Below are 26,816 nucleotides of genomic sequence, written 5' to 3'. Positions count from 1 at the left end.
TTAATCAGGAGGAAATTGTGTACCAGTGATCACTGGTTGGTGGAGACTCGGTGGGGCGAAGGACCTGTTTCCACGCTGTATCTAAACTAAAAGCAGTGAGGTTTCAGATCGTGACTGCGCTATTTCCCCACCATCCCCCGCTTACCCTGTATCCTTTTGCCTCACACGTTCATTTGTCATGAGTAATTCATATGGAGGGAAACTGGCTACACTAGATCAAAATTACAGCTTGTGCTATAAACAAACTTAAATAGCAGCAAATTACATATTTATGTCAAACCACACAATGTGGATGAAATTTCAAAATCAGTCACTGCAGCCGGCTCTTTATAAAGTTTTGTTTGTCGATATTGTTCAGGCAGCAGCTGCCAATTTGAATTTCTATGCACATCCACACTGCTGATTTAGATTGATTTTGCACTTGATGCCCTCAATGAATATTATGTCCTCATATTTAATATTTCTCTTCTGTTTTCCTGTGGAGAAATGGGTGAAGATGAGGGAACTCTGGAAAGCTAATGGGGTTGTTTTGAGGTTGGTCAACATTATAATAAACGAGGGAATCGGACACCACCCTAGATTGTGGAAGGACCATTCAGAAGCCTGATAAAGTTAGGTGGTGGATGTCTATGAAGGTGGATACATCTCTAATAACTGGCCAATGTTGTGCCTTTCTTTAAGAAGGGTTACAATTCAAAACCTGAGAACTAGATGAGTGAGCCTTACATACATATATTTATAACAAGACGAGTCGAGTATATGAGCAAAGAGGTCCTTCTGCAGTTGTACAGAGCCCTAGTGAGACCACACCTGGAGTATTATGTGCAGTTTTGGTCCCCTAATTTGAGGAAGGACATTCTTGCTATTGAGGGAGTACAGCGTAGGTTTACAAGGTTAATTCCCGGGATGGCGGGACTCATATGCTGAGAGAATGGGCTTGTGCACTCTGGAGTTTCGAAGGATGAGAGTGAATCTCATTGAAACATATAAGATTGTTAAGGGCTTGGACACGCTAGAGGCAGGGAACATGTTGGGGGAGTCCAGAACCAGGGGCCACAGTTTAAGAATAAGGAGTAAGCCATTTAGAACGGAGACGAGGAAACACTTTTTCTCACAGAGAGTGGTGTGTCTGTGGAATTCTCTGCCTCAGAGGGCAGGTTCTCTGGATGCTCTCAAGAGTGAGCTAGATAGGGGTCTTAAAAATAGCGGAGTCAGGGGAAATGGGGAGAATGCAGAAACGGGGTACTGATTGGGGATGATCAGCCATGATCAAATTGAATGGCGGTGCTGGCTCGAAGGGCCGAATGGCCTACTCCTGCACCTATTGTCTATTGTCTATTACACCTGTGGTATGTAAGATACTGGAAGGAATTCTGGGAGTGGATATACATTTGGAAAGACAGATTGGTTATGGACAGTTAGTACAGGTTTGTGGGAGATACAAAAACGTCTCATGAATTTGATCAATTTTTTGGCCAAAGTAATTAAGATGGACAGTGCAGGAGATGTCATCTGTAGTGGTTTCAGTTATGCCTTTAAGGTTCTGCATGGTTGCCTGCTCTAGAAGGTTAGATTGCATGGGCTCAAGGGAGAGGTTGCCAACTGGACACACAATAGGCTTGATGGAAGGAAGTAGATGATGGTGGGGAAGGTTGTTTTTCCATGGTCAGGCCTGCGACTAGCGGTGAGCATCAGGAGTCGGCGCTGGGCCTATTGTTCTTTGTCATCTATATCAACAATTTGGATGAGATTAGGAGGTTTGCAGGTGACATTAAAATTGTCGGTATTGTAGACAAAGAAGGTTGTCAAGAGTTGCAGCCATTTCCAGATCAGCTGCAAATTTGTATTATGCATTCACTATGATTAACACTGTGACGACATTCTTAAAATTAATCACAATCGGATAGAAATAATGATGAAATATACTTCCTACGGTGATTTATCTATGACGCAGTGGATCTTTGATGGCAAAACTTTCACTTGCAGGGTATAGAATACCCGAGCCTGTTATTAATTTAGCAAGTCCTTCATTACAGCGGATAAGAATTATCGTGATAGCAAAAATACTTAAATGCTATTAATTGAGCAATATAAATCTATTTGTATGTAACACTGTGTTTCATTCATATAATTAATGTCCATTTTGTTTTTTCTAAGAGCTAAATTAGGAATGCCTCAATTTCTTAGTACGGAAGCTCAAGGTCTACTCAGAACATTATTCAAGCGCAACCCTGGGAACCGACTAGGTACTACCTCGCCACTTTTCTCATTCTCCTTCTTTGTGCTAAACTTTGTTTCCAGTTAGTGTTGCAGATTTAATGACTGTTAATGTTGTGTTGACATTTGAGTAAAATATTCAGATACATAATTGTGTGCATGTTTAAGTTGTCAGTACTGTATGGTGAAAGCAGCTGTTTTGTTTATTAGTTTTAAACTATTTTATAGATTCAATTTTCAAAACATTCAGAGAATATGTAGGTTGAAGGTTTTCAGGCACCTGTGGTGTCTTTATGACAAATACATTTCTTTGAACCCCTCCCCCCCCCCCCCCCCCCCCCCCTCCCTTCCTTACCTCAAAGTTTCCAAACAATTTAATGTGTCACAGAGAGAGAGAGAGAGAGAGAGCACTAAAAGAGGCAGCCAGCCATAGTCGAGCAGCCCCACCCAACATCCTTCTGGTTTTGCGACTCATTCATCCTTCACTGAATATCCACCCACTTCTTCCACAGGTTATTTATTCTCTACCTTGTACAACATATTTACCGACCTGTATGAAGCCACTCGTATGGGTGGTGGTGCAGCGGTAGAGTTGCTGCCTTAAAGCACCAGAGACTCGGGTTTGATCCTGCCTACGGGGGCTGTTGGTGCAGAGTTTGCACGTTCTCCCCATGACCACGTGGGTTTCTCTGTGTGCTCCAGTTTCCTCCCATGCGCCAAAGATGGTTAATTGGTTTTGGTAAAATAAAATGTAATTGTCCCTAGTGTGTAGGATAGTGTTAGTGTATGGGGTCGCTGGTTAGCACAGACTCGGTGGGCTGAAGGGCCTGTTTCTGTGTTGTATCTCTAAACAAAACTAAATTAAAATCCATATCTAAATCTAAGTTATATTATGCCGATAATCTATAGTACACCCTGGCTATGTTGAACTTCTTGTAGATTTGTATAATAGTCACACAAAATCAAAGGTTTTCTTTTTTCATTGGCCACCTGAATTTTTTTGCGACATTTGACATGGAGTTAATACAGTCAAATGTCCTTTATTTTTTAAAGACTTGAATCCAATTTCAAAATAATTTGTTTTCTTAGAGTATTTTTCACCAAATGTTAAAAAGCTTTGGGAGAACCTTTTTAGGTAGAGAGAGAATAACAAGCTATTTTCTCAGTAAGTTCACTGTTTGTAAGCTGCGATACTTATGCAGCTATAGTCTTGGTGCGTTGGGTGAAAAGTAATGTTCGCTGTTGAATATTTTTAAAGATAAAATTACCTGAAATGCCGTTGTTGAAGTTAATTAATTTCCGGTGTTCCTGTGTATAACAAGGTTTAGTTTAGAGATCAAGACAAAATCAACCCACAGCCTCACTCACACTGCCTTTACAACATTGAGTGAGCTACTTCAGTTACATTGCAGCATCTCTGTGTCAATACAATCAAGTGTGACACGATGAGATAAAGTTAATAAGATTCTGTCAAAAGGAAATTATTTGACAAACGTAGTTTTTTTTTTAGGACATTGCGAACAATGCTAAATGTAAAAAAAAATTTGGTTTTACTTTTGTGAAAGTACGATAAAAGATGTACGTATATTAAGTGCTCGTAATATACGTACGGGACATTTTGGACTGGGATTTTAAAAATTCTTCACTTAGGGGGTCATGAACCTCTCCTCCAGAGAGATGCGAATGGTTCGTCAGGGTTGGTTAAGGGCCTGTCCCACTTGGCGATTTTTATCCAGTGTCGCCAAAAGATTTTGAACATTTCAAAATCCAGCGGAGACAAAAAAAATGTTGCGACACTCGAATAAAAAACACCGCGCGTCAATACGTGATCACGCCACGTGACCACCGCATCACGCCGCAGACCTGATACGTCAGTCAATGATGCCGGCAGTCGCCGAAAAGATCGCCACGTGGGACAGGCCCTTTAGTTCTTGGAATCCAGAGACAATGGGGATGGGGTAGAGCAGTGGTGGGGGAAGATTGTCACAATGTCTGTCACTGGCAGCACAGGTTTGAGGGCTGTGCGGTCTGACTTCTCGTATTTCTTTATTTAATGTTGTGTTACTCGGTTATGGGTTTTCAAATTCTCCAGTGCACAGTACTTTCAAGGACAGTTGATCGTGCTGGGCTGGAGTTTGGCCTCTGCCCTCTTGCAGCCATGACTACAAATAAACATCCCGCAATCTTAATTCTTGTAGGCGCTGGCCCTGATGGAGTTGAAGAGATCAAAAGGCATCCATTCTTTGCCACCATTGACTGGAATGTAGGTGTTTCCCATTCCAACAAGCAAGATCAAGGTCACAAAGCTGTTAAATGTAATGTTTTTTACTCCTGAAAAAACAAAGTTAAAATCTAAATTTTCATGGCTTTAATCCGTTTAAGGAATTCCTCCTCTATTGTTATTAAAACATTTATGTTTATATTATACATATTCTGGGCTGAGAGTACAATGTTCTGGAATTATTTGAATTATAGTTTGTAACGCTTAATACAATCAGAGTTTAATCTTCTATGCCTTTTGCACCTTTTTTTATGTATAAATTATGAAAATAGTCTAGCCATTAAATAAATCTGGATTATGTTTTAATTAGTCTGAAAAATCAGTTCAAAGCACATATTTTTAAACACTGCATACTGTAATTCAAAATGTGATGATTGATGCATATAAAAACCAAACTTTCCCTATTTCTTAGAAATTGGTCAGAAAGGAAATCCATCCTCCATTTAAACCTGCTTCTGGTAAACCAGAAGACACTTTCTGCTTTGATCCAGAATTTACAGCTAAAACACCAAAAGGTACAGCTGATAGCTTCCCTCCGCGTTGTGGATTGTGTCAAAATGTAACTCTGCACTTTCCCGCTTATTGAAGGTTTAATCTGTCATTTTGTTTCCCGTTCATGGCATGAATGAATATTGTTGGAAGTGATGCCTGTGTTACAGTAATGCATGTGAGATCCGGAGTACTAATCGCAGGCATCTCAAAGCACTGGGTGGTACTACCATTGGTGGCTCTGCAAAATCCTCCCTATCCATTGCAAATCAATGCCTGTGTCTACTCCCAGGTCAACATCCAGCACAGAGCCCCGAATTAAATTTGTTCAGCTCCGACAGACGTGTCATTCAGAAATGCAGCTTCAAACAGATGTTTTATTTGAGAACCATTATGTGGACAGGGTAAAAAAAAATTCAAATATATCTTCAAAATTGCCTTAAAAATATGTGAATACCCAGCCCAGGAATGCTTAAAACGCAGGGGGAGCAGTATTTGGGATGGCATTAAGGCATAGGAGCAGAATTAGGCCATTCGGCCCATCCTGTCTGCACCGCCATTCGTTCATGGCTGATCTATTGTTCCCTCTCAACCCCATTCTCCTGCCTTCTCCCTGTACCTTCGATGCCCTTACTAATCATTGCTCATTTGTAATCATGTATTGTCTTTCTGCTGAGTGGGTAGCAGGCAACAAAAGCTTTTCACTGTACCTCAGTACACGTGACAATAAACAGAACTGAATCAAGAACCTATCAATCTCTGCTTTAAAAGTATCCAATGACTTGGCCTCCACAGACTTCGATAGCAATGAATTCCACAGATTCACCACCCTCAGGCTAAAGATATTCCTCCTCGTCTCCATTTTAAAGGCACGTCCTTTTATTCTTGTTGAACTCTGATCCTAGACTCTCCCACAACTAGAAACATCCTCTCCACATCCACTTTGTCTCGGCCTTTCATTATTCGGTAGGTACCCTCATTTCCATTCATGACAGGCAGTCAAACAGACAGACAGACGGACGGACGGAGTCTCGATGAGGTCGACATCGGCCTCCTCACCCGGCCTAGGGGCCACATTTTCCGGGTGCTCTTGTTAATTTGACCGGATTAAAGGAGATGCCGGGCCACAATTGATGGGAAAATCAGTGGTGGACCAGTCTTAGGGAAGAGTGGAGTCTCCCTTGTGTGTTGAAAGAACCCAATCTATTCAAAGAACCTGGTCACTGGAGCAGCTCTACCAGCCACAGTGCTGCCCAATTAAAGAAAATCCAGCAGGACCCATGTAAAGCAGGCACGTCCCACGCTGAGTATTGACTTTACGGATCTACAAGATCACCAGTTAAAGATCCCACATTAAAGTTACCTGTGTACAAACCCTCGCTATGTTTGCATTACATTGTTCTGCCTATTGGGCTGTGACCAATAAAACACTCATTATTTAATTCCTCCATTAAAACACTTATAATCCCTTTTATCTATTCAGATTAAATTTGTTACATGTTAATTTTTCCACATTAACTCAAAGGCAGAAACAGTGGTCAATGATGGTGATCAGCTCATTGTTAAGATTATTGTTGTTAGAATGTTCTAATGGTTCTGGTTGTGATGATCCTTTATGGATCTGGCAATGTGTGACTCAAATGATATTTACGATTGAAACCATGTGAGGACATGAACAGGAGATCGTATTATTCCATTGTTTGTAATATGTGGTCAGAAATGTATAAAGTATGTCTGAGTGCAACTAAATTTAAGGAGCATTAACTGGAAATTGCTGTTATAAAGTTCCCAATGAACATCACAGCAAGACTGGATTTATTTTCTGTGTAAGAAGGAACTGCAGATGCTGGTTTAAACCGAAGATGGACGTAAAATGTTGGAGTAACTCAGCGGGACAGACAGCATCTCTGAATGAGTGATGTTTCGGGTCGAGACCTTACTTCAGACTGACGTCAGTCTGACGAAGGGTCTCGACCTGAAACATCACCCACTCCTTCTCTCCAGAGATGCTGCCTGTTCCGCTGGGTTACTCAGCATTTTGTGTCTATTTTGGATTTATTTACTGTACATTCACTGTAGGTCTATGAGCACTGTAGATCTGGATTTGTAATGCTGGTAACTTTTAGCTTGCAAGTAAATAATTAGGAATTAAATGTTTTCCCTTGATTTAGATTCACCGGGTATTCCACCAAGTGCTAATGCACACCAGTTGTTCAGAGGGTTTAGTTTTGTGGCAACCAATTCATTGGAAGTCATGCAAAGTGCATCCCTCACAGTCGTCCACCCTATAGTACAGGTATGATGCACAATGAGAAATATGTGTTTAATGATCACACGCACCTTTCATTATATACACACGCGTACACACATACACGCGTACACACACACCATTATATACACACCATTATACACACACACACACACTCCATTATATATACACTCACACACACACACCATTACACACACATACATACACTCGTACGTACACACATGCGCGCGCGCACACACAATTATGTACACACACACCCCATTACACCCACCCTTTTTTATATATACACACACAACCTATGCTCTATTTATACACACATACAACCGATGTTATATATGCACAGATACAACCTATGTTACATACGTACACATACAACCTATGTTATACACACATACAAACTACGTTTTACACACACACACACAAGCTACGTTATATCTGCACACAACATGTTATATATATGTGCACACACAACCTATGTTATATGTACACAACCTATGATATTCCCATGCACACTCACACACACATGCAGCCTGCATTATATACACGCTCACACACAACCTATGTTACACACACACACACACACACACAGTAGGTTATATACAAAAACACACACACAGCCTATATTATTTATTTACACATATGTACAAGCATATATATGTGTGCGTGTATATATGTGTGTATATGAATATGTATGCTTACGTTTATGTTAATGTCTTTATGTAATGGAATGCCAGAGAGAATGTAACATCTGAAGATTAAACAATTTTCTATCTGGTTGAAACAGCTGCATGGCAACAGTATTCAGTTTAATGATGGATATGAGCTGAAAGAAGATATTGGGATTGGCTCCTACTCAATCTGCAAGCGCTGCATACATCGAGTTACCAACATGGAGTTTGCTGTCAAGGTAAATAAGTAAAATGTGCATTGCATCTTCAGTGAAAGTCTATGTATGCTGTAAGGTTGTGATGGCCGTAAGGTCAGAGTGGACATGGAAAGGATGCTCCAGGTAATGGGGGTCTTGGACCAGAGGCCGTAGCCTCAGAATCAAAGAACGTACCTTTAGAAAGGAGATAAGGAGGAATTTCTTTAGCCAGAGGGTGGTGAATCCGTGGAATTCATTGCCACGGATGACAGTGGAGGCAGAGATTGATAGGTTCTTGATTATGAACGGTGTCGAAAGTTAGGGTGAGAAGGCAGGAGAAAGGGGTTGAGAGGGAAAGATAGATCAGCCATGATTGAATGGCGGCGTAAACCGGATGGGCTGAATGGCCTAATCCTGCTCCCATGTCTTTTGGTTAGGACTTCAGCATACGGGATGCTGTGTGCTTCTCTTTTCAACCACCGTGTTGTCAGCTTTGCTGGGCTCTTGCGATGAAAACCAATGCTTTCAAGATGACCAGATTGCATTTGAAGCTTCTGTCAGTTTTCGACCTTGCTGGGTAGTTCTGTGAGCTGGAATGCAAAGAATAAACAAAGCAAATTCAATAATCCCGATCTAATATCCTAAATCTAATCCTAAATCTAATAATCCTGAAAGTATAAATAAAAGTCTAAGTGCAAATACAAAAGAAATTAACAAAACATCATAACCAACTGTGCATTTTAGATGTCGTCATTGTCTTATCGCATGGAAGCGGGCACTTCAGCCCAATTTATCTATGTTCCCGAGATGCCTATCCACGCTAATCCCATTTCCTCAGACTGCTTTACTGGCTTTATCTTGCACTAAACATCATTCACGTTATCCCCTTTATCATGTATCTGTACACTGTGGACGGCTCGATTGTAATCACGGATTGTCTTTCCGCTGACTGGTTGGCACGCAACAAAAGCTTTTCCCGGTACCTCGGTACGCGTGACAACTGAACTGAACTGAACTGCGTCCCGACATTGTCGGGAGCTCGCAGGTCACAGGTTGGTGACCTGTTTTCCGGAGCTCCCGCGACAACAGCTGTGTCCGCTGGATTGGAGGGCCGCAGCTTCGGCTGCTTCGACCACCCCGGGCCGCGGAGTTGAACCGGCCCGTTCGCGGAGCTCGGATTCAGCCGTGGGACTGGCATTACCTACCATCGCCCGGTGGGGTCACAACATCCGAAGCCTGGATCGCCTCGACGCAGAGAGAGAATAAGGAGGGAAGAGACAAAGACTTTAAGACTTTTGCCTCCATCACAGTGAGGAGGTGCCTGGTGAACTCACTGGTGGATGTTAAATTTGTGTTTATTGTGTGTTTTTGTCATTTTTATTATATGTATGACTGCAAGGCAACTAAATTTCATTCAGACCGCAAGGTCTGAATGACAATAAAGGCTACTTTGACTTTGACTTTGATTTGGCTCTTATCGCTCTATTCCTTTTCTACTCACATACCCAGCGTTTTTCCCTGCAACTTTGACAAGAGCCCAAGAGTGTTTGAACATTTGTGTTGTGGCTTTGAAAACAAATTGCTGGAGTAACTCAGCTGATCAGGCAGCATCTGTGGTGGACATGGATGGGTGACGTTTTGGGTCAGGATTGTTGGGTAGATGCTGCTTCAGATGTGCTGCCTGGCCCACTGAAGTACTCCATCACTGTGTGTTCTATGCAACATTTCAACACAATCCTTGTGTTGCAGGTACATAAAAATGCTGGAGAAACTCAGCGGGTGCAGCAGCATCTATGGAGAGAAGGAAATAGGCAACGTTTCGTGCCGAAACCCTTTAGGGTTTCGGCCCGAAACGTTGCCTATTTCCTTCGCTCCATAGATGCTGCTGCACCCGCTGAGTTTCTTCGCTCCATAGATGCTGCTGCACCCGCTGAGTTTCTCCAGCATTTTTGTGTACCTTCGATTTTCCAGCATCTGCAGTTCCTTCTTAAACACTTGTGTTGTTGCAATTGTCCATAAAACCACAAGAGGGCAGTACAGAAGCGCTTGCATCATTGAATCGAAACTGCTTGCAGAATAGATTTTAACTTTCGGGAGACATTTGATGAAAAATGTGTGAAAACAACTTAAATTCCTTGGCAGCACAGTGAATTAAATAGTTGTATTGGTCACATTTTTACTCTTTTGCTGAACTACTGCTTGTTGAACTTGTGGTTAAATAGTACTTGTGTTTTGTAAGCTGGCAACAGGGCAGATAAGATTTACGTGGATGTTGTCGGGACTTGAGGGCCTGAGCTATAGGGAGAGGTTCAGCAGGCCAGGATGAGCAGGAGGATATAGGGTGATCTTATAGAGGTATATAAGATCACGAGAGGGATAGATAGGGGAGACGCACAGTCCTTTATTCAGGGTAGGGGAATCAAGAAGAAGGGGACATTGGTTTAAGGTGAGAGGGGAAAGATTTAGTCGGAACCTGAGGGACAATTTTTTCATACAGAGGATGGTGGGGAAATGCAATGAGCTGCCAGAGGAGGTGGTTGATAGATGCTGCTGCTGCACCCGCTGAGTTTCTCCAGCATTTTTGTGTACCAGGTGGTTGATTGAGGCAGGTAATGTCATGTTTAAAAGACACTTGGACAGGTACATGGATGGGAAGGTTTAGAGGGATATGGGCTAAATGTGGGTTGGTGGATCAAGAGTAGTTGGGGCATCTTGGCCGGCATGGGCATGGTGGGTGGAAGGGCCTGTTTCCATGCTGTATGGCTCTGTCGAACTGGCTTCCAACCGCCTCGAGTTAAGCCGCTTTCTAGTCATGGCCTTTTGTTAATTTTACTGTTTTAAATTTGCAGATAATTGATAAGAGCAAACGAGATCCTTCGGAGGAGATTGAGATCCTGATGCGCTATGGACAGCACCCAAACATCATTACTTTGAAAGATGTACGTTCATTGTCTGAATCATGCTTCCACATATTTCCACAGCGATATCTGGCATTAGTGTTCCATGCAATATCATCTGTGAACTTACTATTAGAATAGCCTCCGCGATCGAGATAGATACCAGTCTGACCTGGACCATGCTCCAGCTCAGTGTTTGCCTTGTCACAGCCCTGGAATTGCCCAGTTACCTTCCTGCTGTCTTTGTGGAACTCATACGTTCATATGTGATAGGAGCAGAATTGGGCCATTTGGCCCATCAAGTCTACTCCGCCATTCAATCATGGCTGATCTATCTTCCCTTCTCAACCCCATTCTCCTGCCTTCTGCCCATAACCCCTGACACCCGTACTAATCAAGATTCAATCCATCTCTGCTGTAAAAATATCCATTGACCTGGCCTCCACAGCCATCTGTGGCAATGAATTCCACAGATTCACCACCCTCTGGCTGAATACATTTCTCATCATCTCCATTCAAAAGGTTCATCCTTTAATTCTGAGGCTGTGCCCTCTGACTAGACTCTCCCACTCCTGGAAACATCCTCTCCAAGTCCACTCTATCTTGGCCTTTCATTATCCAGTCGGCTTCAATGAGATTCCCCACTTCAGGTGCGATATTGTTTGTTGAAAAATTCCTTTTCTATATACGTGATTGGTTTGCACGTGTACTTTTAAACATTTGCGCAATTGTACTGTCTGTGCAACTAGATTGTAGTTACTCAGCTTCAGAGATAAAGATAAATGTCAACTTATGTGGCGTGTGATACTGGAGTTCACTAAAGCTGGATTTAAGCATTGAGCGGGCTTTTGGATAGGCATATGGATGTGCTGGGAATAGAGGGATTTGGATTAAATGCTGATAGATAAGAGATGGTCGGCATCCTGTTCGACACAGACATTGTGGGTCGACGGGCTTGTTCTTGCGCTGTACTGAACTATGTTCTTTGATTTAATTATCTTGCATTTCAAATGCTTTGAACAGAACTACATACCTGCTGTAAAATTCGACATTTATACTGTAAGGGTGTTGTTAAGACATTTTAGCCGTGTTAAGGCATGGTGGCGCATCGATAGAGTTGCTGCCTTACAGCGCTTGCAGCGCCAGAGACCCGGGTTCGATCCCAGCTATGGGTGCCGTCTGCACGGAGTTTGTACGTTCTCCCCGTGACCGCGTGGGTTTTTCTCCGGGACCTTCGGTTTCCTCCCACACTCCAAGAACGTACAGGTCTGTAGGTTAATTGACTTGGTGTAAGTGTAAATTGTCCCTCGTGTGTGTAGGGTAGCGTTAAAGCCCTGTCCCACTGTACGAGTTCATTCAAGAGTTCTCCCGAGTTTGCCCTGATTCGAACTCGGAGATTTACGGTAATGGCCGCTCGTCGGTACTCGGGGCTCTCGTGGACATTTTTCAACATGTTGAAAAATCTTCACAGGTCTTCCCGAGCTTACCGCGTTTCCCGAGTACTTGCCGTTAGCGTTACGAGCCACTAAGAGACGTCCCCGAGCTCCGACGTACCCACTACGTACATTCTACGTGCTTCCACGAGTATGATTTTTTTTTTAAACTCGGGAGAGCTCTTGAATGAACTCGTACAGTGGGACAGGGCTTTTAGTGTGCGGGGATCGCTGGTCGGTGCTGGGCCGGAGGGCCTGCTTCCGCGCTGTATCTCTAAACTGAACGAAACATTTGGCTGTAAATGATGGGCGGCTTTTTGCTTATTCAGGTATATGATGACGGCCGATATGTGTACCTTGTCACCGAACTATTGAAAGGAGGCGAGCTACTCGACAGACTCCTTCGACAGAAGTTCTTTTCAGAGCGAGAAGCCAGCGCTGTGCTGTTCACTATAACAAAAACCGTGGAATATCTTCACTGCCAAGGGGTAAGTTCTTCAATCTATCCCAGGTTTTAATTCAATATGACCAACATTGAGGCACAAGGAAATGTAAGATGCTGGTTTACTAAAACAAATGCTGGAGTATCTCAGCGGGTCAGGCAACATCTCTGGAGAACATGTATAGGTGACAGGGTAGACAAAAGTGCTGGAGAAACTTAGCGGGTGCAGCAGCATCTATGGAGTGAAGGAAATGGGCAACGTTATGGCCCAAAACCCTTCTTCAGACTGATGTATAGGTGATATTTCAGGTCAGGGCCTGAAGAAGGTTCCAACCTAAAATGTCACCGATCCATGTTCTCCAGAGATGCTGCCTGAGACGCTGAATTACTGTGTTTAAGAAAGAACTGCAGATGCTGGAAAAATCGAAGGTGGACAAAAATGCTGGAGAAACTCAGCGGGTGAGGAGCATCTATGGGACGAAGGAATAGGTGATGTTTCGGTTCGAGACCCTTCTTCAGGCTGAGGACAAGGGGTAAGCCCTTTAGAACGGAGACGAGGAAACACCTTTTCACACAGAGAGTTGTGAGTCGGTGGAATTCTCTGCCTCAGAGGGCGGTGGAGGCAGGCTCTCTGGATAGAGCTAGAGAGAGCTAGATAGGGCTCTTAAAGTTAGTGGAGTCAGGGGATATGGGGAGATGGCAGGAACAGGGTACTGATTGGGGATGATCAGTCATGATCACATTGAATGGCGGTGCTGGCTCGAAGGGCCGAATGGCCTACTCCTGCACCTATTGTCTAAACTAAATCCCTTCTAACCTGTGTCAGTTGTACTCGGTGGGCCGTCGGGCCTGTTTCCATGCTGTATCACTAAACTAAACTGAATATGAGAAGGATGAAACCTTTGAATATAAGCTTTGTGTCTTGTTTTTCCGCAGGTCGTGCACAGAGATTTAAAACCAAGTAACATTCTGTACATGAATGAATCGGGGGACCCGGAATCCATTCGCATCTGTGACTTTGGGTTTGCTAAACAGCTGCGCGGTGAGAATGGCCTGCTAATGACTCCGTGTTACACTGCCAACTTCGTGGCTCCTGAGGTAATCGCCTATTGTCCTTCACCAGAGAAAAGGGCACTAAATATTTATCTTAAAAGCACTCAGTCTCTTTAGATGGTGTCTCATAATGGCAGGATTAGGCCATTTGACCCATCAAGTCTACTCCGCTAATGTATCTCCCCGCTAACCCCTTGTCTGGGCAGTATTTGTGAAACACCACTCGATCTCCTGGTTGCTAAACATTTTAACTCCCCTTCCCATTCTTAAAGACTTTAGACTTTAGAGATACAGCGCGGAAACAGGCCCTTCAGCCCACCGGAATCCATGCCGACCAGCGATCCCCGTACACGAACACTATCCCACACTAGGGACACTTTACAATTTTTTTACCGAAACCAATTAACATAAACCTGTATGTCTTTTGAATGTGGGAGGAAACCGGAGCACCCGGGGAAAACCCACGCAAGTCACGGGGAGAACGTACAAATTCCGTACAGACAGCACCCGTGGTCGGGATCGAACCCGGGTCTCTGGCGCTGTGAGGCAGCAACTCTACCGCTGCGCCACCGTGCCGACCACCTGCATTGCTAGAGGCCAAACTCAAACTTAATGGACAGCTTACAGCCCAACGCTGTGAACACTGAACTCTCGACCCGAAATGTCACCTATCCCTTCGCTCCATAGATGCTGCCTCACCCGCTGAGTTTCTCCAGCATTTATGTCTACCTTCTGTGCTAAGGCTGATTTCTTTGTGACTGAAACTCGTCAGCCGTGCCTCTCTTGCCGCTTGTTTGCAGGTCCTCATGCGGGGCGGTTATGATGCTGCGTGTGATATCTGGAGCCTTGGAGTCCTCCTGTACACGATGCTGGCTGGGTATGCGTCTCTGTATAACAACGTGCAGCGTTGTTTCACACTATTGCTAAAACAGATAAACTTGCGCCTTTAGGTGCAAGTGCAGTAAAGAGTAGGAGTGAACGGGTCCTTTTCAGAATGGCAGGCAGTGGCGAGTGGAGTGCCGCAAGGCTCGGTGTTGGGGCCGCAACTGTTTACCATATATATTAATGATTTGTAAGAGGGAATTAGGAGCAACACCAGCAAGTTTGCGGATGACACAAAGCTGGGTGGCAGTGTGAACTGTGAAGAGGTTGCAGATTGACCTGGACAAGTTGAGTGAGTGGGCAGATGCGTGGCAGATGCAGTATAATATAGAAAAATGCGAGGTTATCCACTTTGGTGGCAAAAACAAGGGGGCAGATTATTATCTCAATGGGGTTAGGTTAGGTAAGGGGGAGGTGCAGCGAGACCTGGGCGTCCTTGTACACCGGTCACTGAAAGTTGGCTTGCAGGTACAGCAGGCAGTGAAGAAAGCTAATGGAATGTTGGCCTTCATAACAAGAGGATTTCAGTATAGGAGTAAAGAGCTTCTTCTGCAGTTGTACAGGGCTCTGGTAAGACCACATCTGGAGTATTGCGTACAGTTTTGGTCTCCTAATTTGAGGAAGGACATCCTTGTGATTGAGGCAATGCAGCATAGGTTCACAAAATTGATCCCTGGGATGACGGGACTGTCATATGAAGAAAGATTGAAAAGACTAGGCTTGTATTCACTGGAGTTTAGAAGGATGAGGGGGAATCTTATAGAAACATATACAATTATAAAAGTGTTTACGAAGGAACTGCAGATGCTGGAAAATCGAAGGTACACAAAAATGCTGGCGAAACTCAGCGGGTGCAGCAGCATCTATGGAGCGAAGGGAATAGGCACCCTTGACTAATTCCTTCGCACCATAGATGCTGCTGCATTCGCTGAGTTTCTCCAGCAATTTTGTGTACCTAAAATTATAAAAGGATTGGACAAGCTAGATGCAGGAAAAAATGTTCCCAATGTTGGGCGAGTCCAGAACCAGGGACCACAGTCTTAGAATAAAGGGGAGGCCATTTAAGACTGAGGTGAGAAAAAACTTTTTCACCCAGAGAGTTGTGAATTTGTGGAATTCCCTGCCACAGAGGGCAGTGGAGGCCTAATCACTGGATGGATTTAAGAGAGAGTTACATAGAGCTCTAGGGGCTAGTGGAATCAAGGGATATGGGGAGAAAGCAGGCACGGGTTATTGATAGGGGATGATCAGCCATGATCATATTGAATGGCGGTGCAGGCTCGAAGGGCCGAATGGCCTCCTCCTGCACCTATTTTCTATGTTTCTATGAAAGGCTTTGTTTTGTATGCTATCCAAATAGCTCAGATGATACTATACATAAATCCATAAATCAAGCCAAACTCCAGTACAATAGGTAGAGCAAAGGGGAAGATACAGAGTGCAGAATATAGTTCTCAGCATTGTAGTGCACCAGTTCCATAGACAAAGTCCAATTTCTGCATTGGGTGGTGGTGAATCGGACAGTACCCTAGCTCATGGAATGACCGTTCCGAAGCCTGATAACAGAGGGGAAGAAGCCGCTCCTGAGTCTGGTGGTGCGGGCTTTCAAGCTTCTGTATTTTTTGGCTGACAGAAAAAGAACTTAATAAATGAAACTCTAAATCTGGCGTGAACTTTCGTGAAATTTGGTGGTTTGGATGAATCAACTGCATTTTAACGCAGTGAATAATATCAGAAATAACATGCATTTATGTCTGTAGCGGGCTTTATTCCCACATTGGAGGTATGATTAGTAAGTTAGCAGATGACACAAAAACAGGAGGTGTTGTTGATAGTGAGGAGGGTGGTCATTGTGGCTCATTTGGTAAAATGAGTGAGGAATATGACGTTTGGATGGGTTTGAGCAAGAGCTTTTTTCAGTCAGGAGATGGTTGGAATCTGGAACGCACTGCCCAGGTACTCTCACAACATACAAGTATCTGGTTGAGTGCTATAATCGATAAGGCATAGGTGGGAAGCAGAAGCAAGGGACTGCAGGTACAGGTTCATGACAAGAGGAGTTGAGTATAGGAGCAAAGGGGTCCTTCTGCAGTTGTACAGGGCCCCAGTGAGACCACACCTGGAGTATTGTGTGCAGTTTTGGTCTCCAAATTTGAGGAAGGACATTCTTGCTATTGAGGGAGTGCAGGTTAAGGTTCATGAGGTTAATTCCCGGGATGGCGGGACTGTCATATGTTGATAGAATGGAGCGGCTGGGCTTGTACACTCTGGAATTTAGAAGGATGAGAGGGTATCTTATTGAAACATATAAGATTATTAAGGGTTTGGACACGCTAAAGGCAGGAAATATGTTCCCGATGTTGGGGGAGTCCAGAACCAGGGGCCACAGTTTAAAAATAAGGAGTACATCATTTAGAGCAGAGATGAGGAAAAACTTTTTCACCCAGAGATGTTGTGAATCTGTGGAATTCTCTGCCTTGGAGGCAGTGGAGGCCAATTCTCTGGATGCTTTCAAGAGAGAGTTAGATAGAGCTCATGAAGCTAACGGAGTCAAGGGATATGGGAAGAAGGGAGTACTGATTGGGGATGATCAGCCGTGATCACAGTGAATGGCGGTGCTGGCTCGAAGGGCCGAATGGCCTACTCCTGCACCTATTGTCTATTGTCTGTTGTCTATACCAAAGATAGACACAGAGTGCTGGAGTAACGCAGTGGGTCAGGCAGCATCTCCGGAGAAAAAGGGTGGGTGACGAAGGGTCTCAACCCTAGACATCACCATTCGATGGTCTCCACAGATGCTGCCTGACCCGCTGAGTTACTCCAGTGTGCCCTTGGGGAGGAAATTGGAAAATGGGAATGATATGATCGGAAAATGTTACTCAGTACACTGATGCACCTTTTCATGTCTATCTTACGCACCAGTTATACTCCTTTTGCCAATGGACCAAATGATACTGCGGAAGAAATCTTGTTGCGAATAGGAAGTGGGAAATTCTCACTGACTGGAGGCAACTGGGATACGGTTTCAGACGCTGCAAAGGTAAAATAAACGTATGCACTGACGGTAGCGTTTACATTTCTGAAGCATGGTTTGGACAATATAGGGCAACTTTAATGAAATTGAAGCTCGGCAACATATAGTCTTCCTGATGCTGATCACTTAATGGAACACATCTCAACAACAGCCATCTCCTTGAGTAAGTCTTGCACTGATTATGACCAAAGAGCCAGCATCCAGGGATACATTCTGAAACAAAAATTGTATAGAAGTGGAGAAATAAATCATTTTAGCCACAATTACACTTGCAGAGTTGAGTATTGTATGGTTTATTATTTATGGTACAAATCTGTCACCAGTTATTAGATTATTCTTGTCGAAACAAGAAACTGTCAAGAGAGATTTGTTAAATGTTCCGAAACTAGAACTAGAATGAAATTCATACTCACAGCAGCACAACAGTTATGTCAACATATTACTCTATAAAACCCTTAATAAACAATACAAAAAAAATCAGTATATATATATATATATATATAAATAACAAACAAATAAATAGACAATAGTAGTACAAGGACAAAAATAATAACTGCACAGGCTGGCTTACAAAAATAATCACAGAGTGCTGGAGTAACTCAGCGGGTCAGGCAGCATCTGTGGAGAACATGGATAGGTGACGTTTCAGGTCGGGAAGAATCACAAAGTGCTGGAGTAACTCAGCAGGTCAGGCAGTATCTCTGGGGAACATGGATAAGTGATGTTTCACAGAGTGCTGGAGTAACTCAGCGGGTCAGGCAGCATCTGTGGAGAACATGGATAGGTGACGTTCCAGGTCGGGAAGAAGAGTGCCGACCCAAAAAAATCACCTATCCATGTTTTCCAGAGATGCTGCCAGTCCCATTGAGTTGTTCCAGTACTTTGTGTCTATTTAAAATGATGCTTGCGTTGGTGTTGAGTGAAATTATGAGGAAGATTTTGGTGTGAGCACATCTCCATTAAAACTGTTGCCCATTCCCTCCAGCCGAAGAAATGTTTCAACCTGATAAAGGATACATGGCTCGTGTGTAGATGCTAGTTTATACCAAGTACTGGAGTAACTCAATCTGAAGAAGGGTGCCGACCCAAAACGTCACCCCTCCTTTATCTTCATAGATGCTACCCGACCTACTGAGTTACCCCAGCACTTTGTGACTATCTAAAGGATCAGTGGCTTTCTGTACAATGTCTTTGCCTGGTGCACTAGAGGGTCAGGTTCCCAGTAGTCTTGGAACATTTTGCTGAATAGACCAAATATGAGGAAGATTTCAGTAAATTGCCTTAATAGTAGAACAATATTCAATTTAAAACACATTCTACTTCATTCCCCCATTCTGTTCTCACTTGCAATACATTCAGTAAACAATAGTCATTCTCAGCCTGGACATAGTTTAAACTAATATCCCAAAAGGTTAAAATGCTGGAGAAACTCAGCGGGTGAGGCAGCATCTATGGAGCGAAGGAATAGGTGACGTTTCGGGTCAAGACCCTTCTTCAGACGCGACCCAACACGTTGCCTGTTTCCTTCGCTCCATAGATGCTGCCTCACCCGCTGAGTTTCTCCAGCATTTTTGTCTACCTTTGAGTATAAGAGCAGGGAGGTTCTACTGCAGTTGTACAGGGTCTTGGTGAGACCACACCTGGAGTATTGCGTACAGTTTTGGTCTCCTAATCTGAGGAAAGACATTCTTGCCATAGAGGGAGTGCAGAGAAGGTTCACCAGACTGATTCCTGGGATGGCAGGACGTTCATATGAAGAAAGACTGGATAGACTCGGTTTGTACACGCTAGAATTTAGAAGATTGAGGGGGGATCTTATAGAAACGTACAAAATTCTTAAGGGGTTGGACAGGCTAGATGCAGGAAGATTATTCCCGATGTTGGGGAAGTCCAGAACTAGGGGTCACAGTTTAAGGATAAGAGGGAAGTCTTTTAGGACCGAGATGAGAAAATCATTTTTTACACAGAGAGTGGAATTCTCTGCCACCAAAGGTGGTTGAGGCCAGTTCATTGGCTATGTTTAAGAGGGAGTTAGATGTGGCCCTTGTGGCTAAAGGGATCAGGGGGTATGGAGAGAAGGCAGGGACGGGATACTGAGTTGGATGATCAGCCATGATCATATTGAATGGCGGTGCAGGCTCGAAGGGCCGAATGGCCTACTCCTGCACCTATTTTCTATGTTTCCCAAAAGGTAAAAGTAAGTTTTATCCCACTTTATTATTTCCTGACATAAATTAGACTATCATCATTTTAAAATTTGTGTATTAATTTTGCAACCAGCTGGTGAAGCTTTTTTGGAGCCACATTTTCGGGGGAGGCTTCTTGAGAGGGGATTTTGTCTGGGTTAATGGAGATGCGGGAAAATCGGTGGTGAACCTGTAATTCTTTACTCTAATATGAATGTTCAATGTGAACACGCAGGATTTGCTGTCCAATATGCTTCACGTCGATCCCCATCAAAGATTCACAGCCGAGCAGGTGCTCAAACATGCCTGGATCGCTTGCCGGGATCAGCTACCGCATTTCCAATTAAACCGCCAGGATGCCCCTCATCTAGTGAAGGTGAGTCTGTTCACAGGGTGAAAACACACATCCCGTGTAGCCATGCATTTGTCTGAGTTTTCAAAGTGAACGGGCATTTGAACGACACAGTGCAGCAGCAGTAGAGTTGCTGCCTTACAGCGCCAGAGATCTATCTTCCATCCTGACTACAGGTGCTGTCTGTCCAGAATAAAGGGGAGGTCATTTAAGACTGAGGTGAGAAAAAACTTTTTCACCCAGAGAGTTGTGAATTTGTGAAATTCCCGGCCACAGAGGGCAGTGGAGGCCAAATCACTGGATGGATTTAAGAGAGAGTTAGATAGAGCTCTCGGGGCTAGTGGAGTCAAGGGATACGGGGAGAAGGCAGGCACAGGTTATTGATTGGGGACGATCAGCCATGATCACAATGAATGGCGGTGCTGGCTCGAAGGGCCGAATGGCCTCCTGCACCTATTTTCTATGTTTCTAAGTTTGTCCGTTCTCCGTGTGACCGTGTGGGTTTTCGCCAGTTTCCTCCCATGATCCAAAGGCGTGCAGGATTGTAGGTGAATTGGCTTCTGTTTGGTGTGTAGGATAGCGCTAGTGTAAGGGGTGATCGGTGGGGCAAAGGCCCCCTTTTCCACGCTATATCTCTAAAGTCCAAAGGCCCAGCTTGAAAGAAAGATAGTTTAGGTTTAGGATTAGTATAGTCACGTACAAAGGTACAGAGAAAAGCTTTGTTTTGCATGCTATCCAATCAGATGAGATCATGTCAGGGAAGTGGTTGGTACAGATATAATGTAGTTTGAGACAGTAAGGCTGGTAGGAGAACTGTCCCGCCCACTCCCCTGACATCAGTCTGAAGAAGGGTCTCGACCCGAAACATCACCCATTCCTTCTCTCCAGACATGCTGCCTGCCCCACTGAGTTACTCCAGCATTTTGTGTCTATCTTCGATTTAAACCAGCTTCTGCAGTTCTTCCCTACAGATCCGATAATACTGTACATAAATACATTCAAGTCATACTCGAGTGCAATGGTATCAGATGATCAGATCAGATGATAGTAGATCCTCCGCTGGGAAGAGCAGGCAAAGGGTCTCCACGATACCCTTCCCCAATAATTGTTAAAAGGCACAGTGGCAGGGTTGCTGCCTCACAGCGCCAGAGACCCAGGTTCGATCCTGACCTCAGGTACTGTCCATGTGGAGTTTGCACGTTCTCTCTGTGACTGAGTGCATTTTCTCCTGGTGCTCCGGTTTCCTCCCACATCCCAAAGACACGCAGATTTGTAGGTTTAATTGCCCTCTGTAAAATTGCCTCTAGTGTGCAGGGAGTGGATGCGGAAAAATTGTGTTCCAGCGACTTAACTTATTCTAAGGTAAATAATGTGTTTTGTGTTTGCTGATGAAAATGTTTGCTCATTCTCAGGGAGCCATGGCTGCTACATACTCCGCCCTCAACCACAAGACCCTACGTCCAGTGCTGGAACCGGTCGCAGCTTCCAGTTTAGCTCAGCGCAGAGTTATGAAAAAACTTACCTCAACGGACTTGTGAATGATGTAGGAACCATTAATATATGGCTTTTTTTCAAATGACTTGAATGTCAGCGAGCTCCTGGAAGATTCACAAAAGCCAGAGTTTCTGCTTTTCCTTTTGTTTTTTACATTAAGGATGGGGGAAATATTGGAGACCAAAGCAGGAGATGGAAAAGACTGGGATCAAACGACACCAGAAGATGCAATGATCAGCTAATACCGACGACTGAAGGAGTTGTGGAGTTTAATTCTCAATTGGCGCAGGTTTGCACCGTGCAGTTGAATTTTAATAATGCAGTTTTGAAAAGGGCATAAAAATCTTAATCAGGATAACAACAAACAGCAGATTATGGAGGGTTACTGGTGGCACAAATTCAGAGCTATTTTGCATTTGTGATCTTGTTCTAAGATATTGTTTAATTAAACTTTCTATTTTATTTATTTACTTTCACTTTCAAGAAATACAGTGCTTTCAGATAAAGTTTTATTTTGAGGTCAATTTATATATTGTCATTAAAATGTCATATTGCACAAACAGTCCTCTGGGTCGCATTCAGTTGTCCAACAGCCTAAATATTATTCCTTAACAAATGTTCTTTATTTAGTTTTCCATTTTCTGTAAAGACTTCCCAACGTGTAAATAATGTTGCCATTGCTGAAGGAACATTACAATGACATCTTGAATATATTTCGGGAGACACGTTAATGGCACCAAGGCAGTGGGACCTGATGTCCTTCAAATCATTTCTAAATGGTCAAATGGAAGCCAGTGCTTTAGTGTCCAAACACTTCATCTTCATAAGCCCGACAAGAACATTAATTGGTTCTGTTTTGTGTGTTTTATGAAGTTGAAGGGTAACTGATATGATGGATTAAAGCTGCAACATTTCTTCTCCCCAACTCTGCCGTATTCATATTGCCAGGATTTTTGGATCAGGAACAGGTCCCCCCCTGACTTTCCAGCACCCTCGGTTCCAGAGCCTTGTTCTATCCGTTTGGTCGGGCCAACAGAGGTCACATGAGGGGGAGGGGGAGGCAAGATAATGGCCCGCAAAGTCAGCAATGGGAATGGATCTGCTGGCTCTGACCAGGACAGAGTTCCAGAGCCGCGGGGGCAAATTGTCCAAGGAGGCTCTCCTGTGTATTTGACTGGATTACACTTTCAGTTCTTGCAAAATGGGAAACTTCAATAAAGATGAGACATTTCAATTGCAGAAACGAGGAATGCAGATGCTTCTAAAAAAAAAAAGACACAAAGTGCTGGAGTAACTCAGCGGGTCAGGCAGCATCTGTTGAGAACATGGTTAGGTGACATTTTGGCTCGGAACGATCCTTTGGCTTCACAATTTGCAACTCTTCAACCAATTAACCAACCTGATCTCCCGGTGGCTCAGCACTTCAACTCCCCCTCCCATTCCGAATCTGACCTTTCTGTCCTGGGCCTCCTCCATTGCCAGAGTGAGCACCACTGGAAATTGGAGGAGCAGCACCTCATATTCCGCTTGGGCAGTCTGCACCCCAGCGACTTGAACATTGACTTCTCCAATATCCGGTAGCCCTTGCTGTCTCCTTCCCTTCTCAGCTCTCCCTCAGCCCTCTGGATCCTCCTCTTCCTTTCATCTTCCCACCCTACATCAGTCTGAAGAAGGGTTTCGGCCTGAAACGTTGCCTATTTCCTTCGCTCCATAGATGCTGCCGCACCCGCTGAGTTTCTCCTGCACTTTTGTCTACCTTGCAACTCTTCAATGCTTTTGCCTCACACTGTGTGTCTTTTCACCTCCGGCTTTTGTCCAACCATCTATCTGCCCATCAAACCCCCTGCCTCACCTGTATCAGTCTATTACCTGCCACACTTTGTCCTGAAACATCACCCATGCACTTCTCCAGAGATGTTGCCTGACCCACTGAGTTACTCCAGCACTTTGTGTCCTTTTGTTTAAACCAGCATCTGCAAACCTTGTAATCTTTTGTGGGAACCTTGTCTGCCCAACCTTTTTTTTTTTAACCAGTGGCAGAGTGATCAAATTCAAAGATAATCTCGGCTGATGCTCGTGCCTTTAGTTTTGAAAATGAGATTAACATCTAAGGGCATCACCACCACAATCAATTCATGGTTTTTCAAATAGAAAGCAACTTTCCCTAGAAATCCAGTAGTACTTATATCATCGATTATCCTGCTGATTCTTAAATGCTGGGACATTTCAAGTTAGATGAAGGGATTCAAAGTAACATTAGCAAATTTGCAGATGACACAAAGCTGGGTGTCAGTGTGAACTGTGAGGAGGATGCTATGAGAATGCAGGGTGACTTGGACAGGTTAGGGGAGATGGCAGATGCAGTTTAAGGTGGATAAATGTGAGGTTATCCACTTTGGTAGCAAAAACATGAAGGCAGATTATTATCTAAATGGTGTCAATTTGGGAAAAGGGGAAATGCAACGGGATCTGGGGGTCCTTGTTCATGTCAATGAAAGTAAGCATGCAGGTACAGCAGGCAGTGAAGAAAGCTAATGGCATGTTGGCCTTCATAACAAGAGGAGTTGAGTATAGGAGCAAAGAGGTCCTTCTGCAGTTGTATAGAGCTCTAGTGAGACCACACCTGGAGTATTGTGTGCAGTTTTGGTCCCCTAATTTGAGGAAGGTTATTCTTGCTATTGAGGGAGTGCAGCGTAGGTTTACAAGGTTAATTTACCGGGTTGGGAGTTGTGGGTATTTGATTGAATCATCGTGAAGGAACAGAGATGATTATTCTGGATGAGTTGATCTGCTGCATGCAGTGAGTACTGTTCTCGAATATCCACCCCCCCCCCCCCGAGTGTTGGATAAGGTTCTTCTTTCCTGTCCATCTTCCATGTTACAAATGTTGACCTCGCTCATCGTCCGTCCTGAAAAGGACGCAAGCTTCCGGCGACAATCAGTGGAAGCCATCACTTGTTGCAATAGATGATGGTGGTAGCAGAATTAGCTAAAGGGCCTGTCCCACATGCGACTTTTTCGGCGACTGCCGGCACCCGTCATAGGTCGTTACAAGTTGCCGAAAATGTTCAACATGTTGAAAATCCAGCGGCGACCAGAACAAGGTACGACTCTATGGGCGACTACTCACGGCCATACAGACTTCACCCCGCGACACATCGCCAGGGGGTCGCCTGTATGGTCGTGAGTAGTCTCTTAGTCACCCAAAGAGTCGTAGCGTCTTTCTGGTCACCGCTGGATTTTCAACATGTTGAACATTTTCGGCGACCTATGATGGGTGCCGGCAGTCGCCGAAAAAGTCCCGTGAGTGGAACAGGTCCTTCAGGATACTTCCAGTTTCCAGTCCCGTGACATGGACGCTTCTGCTATGGGGTCGTTGGATAAGGTGAGTTGGAAGGTATTGATCGAGACGTTACGAGCAGTGATTATGAGCTTATACCTGTACACTGTGAAAGGCTCGAATGTAATCATGTGTTGTCTTTCCCCTGACTCGTCAGTACCCCGTACCTGCCTTCTCCCCATATCCCCTGACTCCGCTATCTTTAAGAGCCCTATCTAGCTCTCTCTTGAAGGTTTCCAGAGAACCGGCCTCCACCGCCCTCTGAGGCAGAGAATTCCACGGACTCACAACTCTCTGTGCGAAAAAGTGTTTCCTCGTCTTCATTCTAAATTGCTTACTCCTTATTCTTAAACTGTGGCCCCTGGTTCTGGACTCACCCCCCCCACCCCCAACATCGGGAACATGTTTTCTGCCTCTAGCGTCTCTAAACCCTTAATAATTTTATGTTTCAATAAGACGCCCTCTCATCCTTCTAAACTCCAGAGTGTACAAGCCCAGCCGCTCCATTCTCTCAGCATATGACAGTCCCGCCATCCCGGGAATTAACCTTGTAAACCTACGCTGCACTCCCTCGATAGCACGAATGTCCTTCCGCAAATTAGGGGACCAAAACTGCACACAATACTCCAGGTGTGGTCTCACTACGGCCCTGTACAACTGCAGAAGGACGTGATAATTACAGTAACTAAAGACTGGCATGCACTGCTTACACCCGCCGTTTCATACTTAATGAAAATCAGTCCCACTTTGTTCAAGTTATTATACACAGTTAATTTATTTGCTGTCAGTCCAGAACATTGGCCCAGAGACAGGGACAGGCAAGACTCTCATCCCACCAATCTTCAAATATCGAAATCCCGATTCGGCAGATTTGAACTCTTTGACTTCACTACACTCTGGCTTGAAGTTTTCCGCATCATCATGTGCTAATTCTTCTGTTAAAGTTTCCTCCAGATTTAAACAAAAAGAAGATTAGTTTAGTTTAAGACAGGCACAAAATACTGGAGTAACTCAGCGGGACAGGCAGCGTCTCCGGAGAGAAGGAATGGGTGACGTTTCGGGTCGGGACCCTTCCTCAGACTATCTCCGATTTAAACCTGCATCTGTAGTTCCTTCCTGCACATTTTGTCTGTGCCACTGCGTCATCATTCTCTCCAGAGACGCTGCCGGTCCCGTTGGGTTTCTCCAGCATTTTGTGTTATCCCACTTTTCCACATCCACTCCTTACACACTAGGAACAATTTACACTTAACCAACAAACTCGCATGTATTAGTGATGTGGGAGGAAACTGGAGCACCCGGAGGAAACCCACCCAGTCACAGGGAGAACATGCAAACTCCACACAGACCGCACCCGAGCTCAGGATTGAACCCAGGTCTTTGGTGCTGTGAGGCAGCAGCTCTACCAGCTGTGCCACTGTGCTGCTCACTTATTAACAGAATCATATTTTTGTCATTAATGTATGGTTAAGATTATGCCCGAGACTGTATCACATCTTTGTACCCTCTCGAATGTTGAAAAAGATTTATCAGGATCCATTTTTTTTTTCACTGCTGCAAGCGGTGGAACATGGAAGAATAA

At 44.2% G+C, this 26,816-nt stretch overlaps 1 protein-coding gene across 1 annotated transcript in view; it reads left to right on the top strand.

The window, feature by feature from the left end:
- LOC116979236 (ribosomal protein S6 kinase alpha-6) overlaps window positions 1-22,456 on the top strand; it is an 83,246-nt gene extending 60,790 nt beyond the window's left edge. Inside the window, exons 11-22 of the mRNA XM_033030820.1 lie at window positions 2,158-2,246; window positions 4,416-4,480; window positions 4,911-5,013; window positions 7,159-7,283; window positions 8,041-8,163; window positions 10,971-11,060; window positions 12,781-12,939; window positions 13,830-13,991; window positions 14,747-14,823; window positions 17,751-17,868; window positions 20,284-20,424; window positions 21,813-22,456. Coding sequence (XP_032886711.1) covers window positions 2,158-2,246; window positions 4,416-4,480; window positions 4,911-5,013; window positions 7,159-7,283; window positions 8,041-8,163; window positions 10,971-11,060; window positions 12,781-12,939; window positions 13,830-13,991; window positions 14,747-14,823; window positions 17,751-17,868; window positions 20,284-20,424; window positions 21,813-21,938 — 1,378 coding nt within the window. The 3' untranslated portion in view covers window positions 21,939-22,456. The remainder of the gene's footprint in view (window positions 1-2,157; window positions 2,247-4,415; window positions 4,481-4,910; window positions 5,014-7,158; window positions 7,284-8,040; window positions 8,164-10,970; window positions 11,061-12,780; window positions 12,940-13,829; window positions 13,992-14,746; window positions 14,824-17,750; window positions 17,869-20,283; window positions 20,425-21,812) is intronic.
- The last annotated feature ends 4,360 nt before the right edge of the window (window positions 22,457-26,816 follow it).

This window comes from Amblyraja radiata, chromosome 12, assembly GCF_010909765.2.
Source record: "Amblyraja radiata isolate CabotCenter1 chromosome 12, sAmbRad1.1.pri, whole genome shotgun sequence".
NCBI lineage: Eukaryota > Metazoa > Chordata > Chondrichthyes > Rajiformes > Rajidae > Amblyraja > Amblyraja radiata.
This window is presented reverse-complemented; position numbering and strand designations above follow the sequence as displayed.